Source organism: Rhinopithecus roxellana, chromosome 15 (assembly GCF_007565055.1).
Source record: "Rhinopithecus roxellana isolate Shanxi Qingling chromosome 15, ASM756505v1, whole genome shotgun sequence".
NCBI lineage: Eukaryota > Metazoa > Chordata > Mammalia > Primates > Cercopithecidae > Rhinopithecus > Rhinopithecus roxellana.
The window spans coordinates 117,978,573-117,983,488 of record NC_044563.1 but is presented as its reverse complement, the minus strand read 5'-3'; the positions used below and the strand labels follow the sequence as shown (position 1 = coordinate 117,983,488).

General features: G+C 42.8%; 1 protein-coding gene across 1 annotated transcript; it reads left to right on the top strand.

The window, feature by feature from the left end:
* The first annotated feature begins 2,782 nt into the window (after nucleotides 1-2,782).
* LOC104667640 (mas-related G-protein coupled receptor member X3-like) lies at nucleotides 2,783-4,476 on the top strand. The gene has a single exon (XM_030918617.1). The coding sequence runs from the start codon at nucleotides 3,198-3,200 to the stop codon at nucleotides 4,164-4,166; it is 969 nt and encodes a 322-aa protein (XP_030774477.1). The 5' UTR covers nucleotides 2,783-3,197; the 3' UTR covers nucleotides 4,167-4,476.
* Nucleotides 4,477-4,916: the final 440 nt, after the last annotated feature.

The following is a 4,916-nucleotide window of genomic DNA, read 5'->3' as shown; positions in this document are numbered from 1 at the left end:
CTGGGGCTTTCTTTATCTTATTTTTCCCTGTCTCATTTCCACTCATAAGAAACGACTAACGTTATGTTTGGCATGTCTTTCTCTACTGTATCACTAATCTATGCAGAAATGTTCGACATTGGTCAAAAATGGCATATAAAATCAAAATGTAAATTTTAAAAAGAAAGCATATTTATTTTGTTTAGGATATATTTGGCTTTTCTAAATAAAGACACAATAGCAAATATCTTAGAACAAAAAGATATAGTTTGAGGGCCTTTCTGGGTCACTAGGTTCTGAATCTACAGATTCAACAAACCACAGGAGGAAACTTTTCCAAAAATAAAGGTGTGGTGGAATTGTGTATGTACTGAACAGGTACAAACTTGTTTTACCTTGTCATTATTTCTGAAAAACTACAATACAACAAGAATTTACATAGCATTTGCATTTTGTCAGTTATTCTAAATAACTTTAAAGGATTTAATGTATCTGGAAGAGTACATTAAAGAGTGCCTAGAGTATAAACAAATACCACATATAAGGAAATTGAGCATCTGCAGATTTTGGTTTGTGCTGAGGTTCTGGAAACAATCCCCTGTGAATACACAAAAATGACACTCTTTGAGATCGGAACTAGAAGCTCCAACGTATCATACATCAGAATTCCAAAAATTGCTGCTCCCCAGTTCCTAGAGAGTTGCCCTCATCCTTGTGATCCTATCTGATTCCCAGCAACATCAGTATTCCAGTCTTATGGAAAAGGATGAGGGGAAGGAGAGGCTTTGCTCCTTCTGTTAATCCCATGAGCTGGGACTTGGTTCTATCACTTTTGTGATTCTTCCACTTAACAGCACCTGGTCATGCGATATCATCCAGCATCAAGGAAAACTGGGATGTGGGTCTTTGTGCTGCTTGTACATTCTCAGAATTGTTACGTGACCAAAGAGGAAAATGAATATTGGGGCAACCTAGCAGTCTCTTCAGCCCCTGACTGTCTCTGATTCTGTGCTCATATCAAGATTTTTCAGGAACTCCTCAGAAATAATAGATGATGGGGCAGAGAACAGAACTGGAGTCTCATGCAGGGCTCCAGGGACCAGGGGCTGGTATTGGACCTGCTCTTCCTGTTGTGAACTCAGGAAAACCCTTTAATTATCTAGGCCTTGGCTTCATCTCATGTTATATGAGGATAATACCATAGATGGTCTTTAAGGAATACATGCTAAATGTTGGTGATACCACAGTGAAAAAGACAGGCATGACTTACTCCTTATGGAGCTTTGGGTTTCATGAGGAAGACAAACATAGCATACCATATAGATGGACAAACAGCTTAGTGCCCTGACTGTGGATAACAGAGGTTCTCCTTTTCCTCCCATTTCCTTTTTGGGCCAATCAGAGCTGTGGCAGCTTGTCTCTCTAAGACAGCAGCTTGTCTCTCTAAGAGAGCTAACTCACTCCTGATGCTCCTCTGTACTCCCAGAGGAGGCTGCATCTTCTTTCCACCTGGAGAGCTCCTGCCCATGTGCATTCTTGGGATTCCAGAGCAAATGTGGCCTCTGATAGACAAAAAAGAACTCCTGAATTTGTCCCTAAATGGTGCTCTCTCACCTCTATTTTGTTCCCTATTTCATTTGGTTCTCATTCTCCATCTGGAGTTTGTTTAGGTTAGTTTTTTTTTTTTTTTTCAGCCCACAATTTTGACTGCCAACTTGGATTTAACTTGAGAATCACTCCTCTACTTTACTCCCTCTAACATGTATAATCGACACATAGTGGTGCTGGGTCCAAATGGCTGACGAAAAACCGGATCGTGAGTCAGCCCTGCTGGGTTCACATTCATACTATATAATATATAACCCCCCGGAAAAACAATTCCCTCTCTTTGTACTCTAATTGCATTATCTGCAATACAAGAATAATACTAATTTTTACCTCCTAGGCTCTTCAGATGATTAAAAGAGGCAATACCTAATAAACTGTCAATCAGTTGCTGTTATTCTCCCAGAGTAGACCTAATCCTCATTCTCCAGTTGAAATTTGCATGAATATCTCTCTTTACAACCCAAGCCCTACACTTCTTCTATTTCTACTCATGGACTCCTCTCATACAAATGTTTGCATCAAGAAAGAAACTCTACCAAAGATCTCCCAAAAGAGAATGAAATAGGTTTACATTGTGGATACCCAGCAGAACACTTAGTAGTGCCTCATGGATATTCCCACACTTCAATTACCTACATCAGTGGCACTCAGACTTCACCCTCACTTACTCTTTCCTCTGCTTTATTGCTGAGCAATTCAGTTCAGACCCACACCCTACCAAAAACATTGCTTACAAAATGCTTCTTGGTGTTCAGCAAAGCCACACTGAGTACTTACTTTAAAGTCACATCAGTGGTCAATTTCAGGTTTTGGGCGCTCATCAATAATTCTTCTCAACACAGATACAGCTGTCCAGAAATAGAATTCTGATTAACGAAATTTTCTTCATCTAAATGTATGTATGTGTTCTAATGCCTTACATTGTGCTTTCATTTTTATTTTCCATTTCATCCAAATCTACCATTACCATTAGGTTCCTCATGCATGCATTCCTTCATTGAGTGAATGTTTATGAAGAGCACATTGTGCTGCTCATGGAAATAGACTCTTAGAGTATAAAACATAAAATGTGGTCCTGTCTGCAATGACTGACACACTGAATTATTTCTCACCCACCAGGCCCAGTCATTTTCACACTTATCCTAGCAAAGGTCACATTTTCCTCTGATTCATAATGCATTGGTCTTCTTTCCTGTCCATGGATGACCAGTCCTAGTCATGAGTGTGTCACAACCACCTCTTTGTGTATCTGAATTCCTCTACCTGAGAGAAAATGTCAGGCCCAGGATACAGTAATGATTGGGTCCACAGCCCTGGCCGGATGAGTGGGGGTGTTTTGATCCTAATGTTATTCCCATGTCAGTACAGAAATTGTGTGGCAGTAGAGAGGGGTCAGGCTTTAGAGTCAGTAAGAACTGGATTTCAAACTGGATTTGAGGACCCCCACCTTTTGGTAGGTGACTTATTCTCTGTGAGCCTCTGTTTCTCTCCTCTTTAAAATGAGAACAGTAAATCCCATATGGCAGGGTGGTGGGGAGAATCAGAGATCATACAGCTGGTGATCACATCTGGTTTGTGTTCCCAGGGACACCAGACTAGGGTTTCTGAGCATGGATCCAACCATCCCAGCCTTGGATACAGAACTGACACGAATCAACGGAACTGTGGAAACTCCTTGCTACAAGCGGACCCTGATCCTCACGGTGCTGACGTGCATCATTTCCCTTGTGGGGCTGACAGGAAACGCGGTTGTGCTCTGGCTCCTGGGCTTCCGCATGCGCAGGAACACTGTCTCCACCTACATCCTCAATCTGGCGGCGACCCACTTTCTCTTCCTCAGTGGCCCCGTTATCCGTTCGCCACTACGCCTCATCAATATCCTCCATCCTTTCTTCAAAATCCTCAATCCTGTGATGACCTTTCTCTACTTTATAGGCCTGAGCATGCTGAGCGCCATCAGTACCGAGCGCTGCCTGTGCATCCTGTGGCCCATCTGGTACCGCTGCCGCCGCCCCAGACACCTGTCAGCGGTCGTGTGTGTCCTGCTCTGGGTCCTGTCCCTGCTGCGAAGCATCCTGGATTGGATGTTCTGTGAATTCCTGCTTAGTGGTGCGGATTCTGTTGGGTGTGAAACATTAGATTTCATTACAATTGCGTGGCTGATTTTTTTATCTGTGGTTCTCTGTGGGTCCAGCCTGGTCCTGCTGGTCAGGATCCTCTGTGGATCCCAGAGGATGCCGCTGACCAGGCTGTACGTGACCATCCTGCTCACAGTGCTGATCTTTCTCCTCTGTGGCCTGCCCTTCGGCATTCAGTGGGCCCTGTTTTTCAGGATCCACCTGAATTGGAAAGTCTTATATTGTTATGTTCATCTAGTTTCTATGTTCCTGTCCACTCTTAACAGCAGTGCCAACCCCATCATTTACTTCTTCGTGGGCTCCTTTAGGCAGCGTCAAAATAGGCAGAACCTGAAGCTGGTATTCCAGAGGGCTCTGCAGGACATGCCTGAGGTGGATGAAGTTGGAGGGCAGCTTCCTGAGGAAACCCTGGAGCTGTCGGGAAGCAGATTGGAGCAGTGAGGAAGAGCCTCTGCCCTGTCAGAGGGGACTTTGAGAGCAACACTGCCCTGCCACCCTTGACAATTATATGCATTTTTCTTAGCCTTCTGCCTCAGAAATGTCTCAGTGGTTCCTCAAGGTCTTCGAATAGATGTTTATCTAACCTGACAGTTGCAGTTTTCACCCATAGAAAGCATTAGTCTGATAGTATAATGTTTAGATTCTCCTTGATATTACCAACACATTTTTCCTGTTATCTTACACCGAATCTTTCTTACTGAACACTTTTTCTGCAATTTTCATTGTAAATAAAAGGAGCTCCTGTCCACAACCCTAAAACTCTTCTTTATACTTGTTTTCTACCTGATAGTATCAAAAAGGAGGATTCCTTATTAATCTCTCAGATTATGTTTCACTCAAAATCATGTTCCCTTCTATGTCTAGAGGCTTTACCGTAGTTGGAAACTCGATTCTGAATAAGTGAGTTCTGCTACCTCTAAATTCCATTGAATTCTCAGATATAAAGCAAAATAATGTCCTTACAGACTCTCTCTTCATAAAAACACTCTCACAAATTGGTTTTATGAAAAGTCCTCTCCTGTCATTTGTCCACAGCATGGTGACATGTTGGCCTTGGTTTGTAGTAAAGACATCTGTGGCCACTTCTCTTTGAAAACGGGTAAGTTCTTGTTTAGCCCTTCCTGAACGAATGGACCAGTGAGGAGCCTATAAGTATGCCCCACCAGTTTCATTTTGGCCATTGGAAACCTC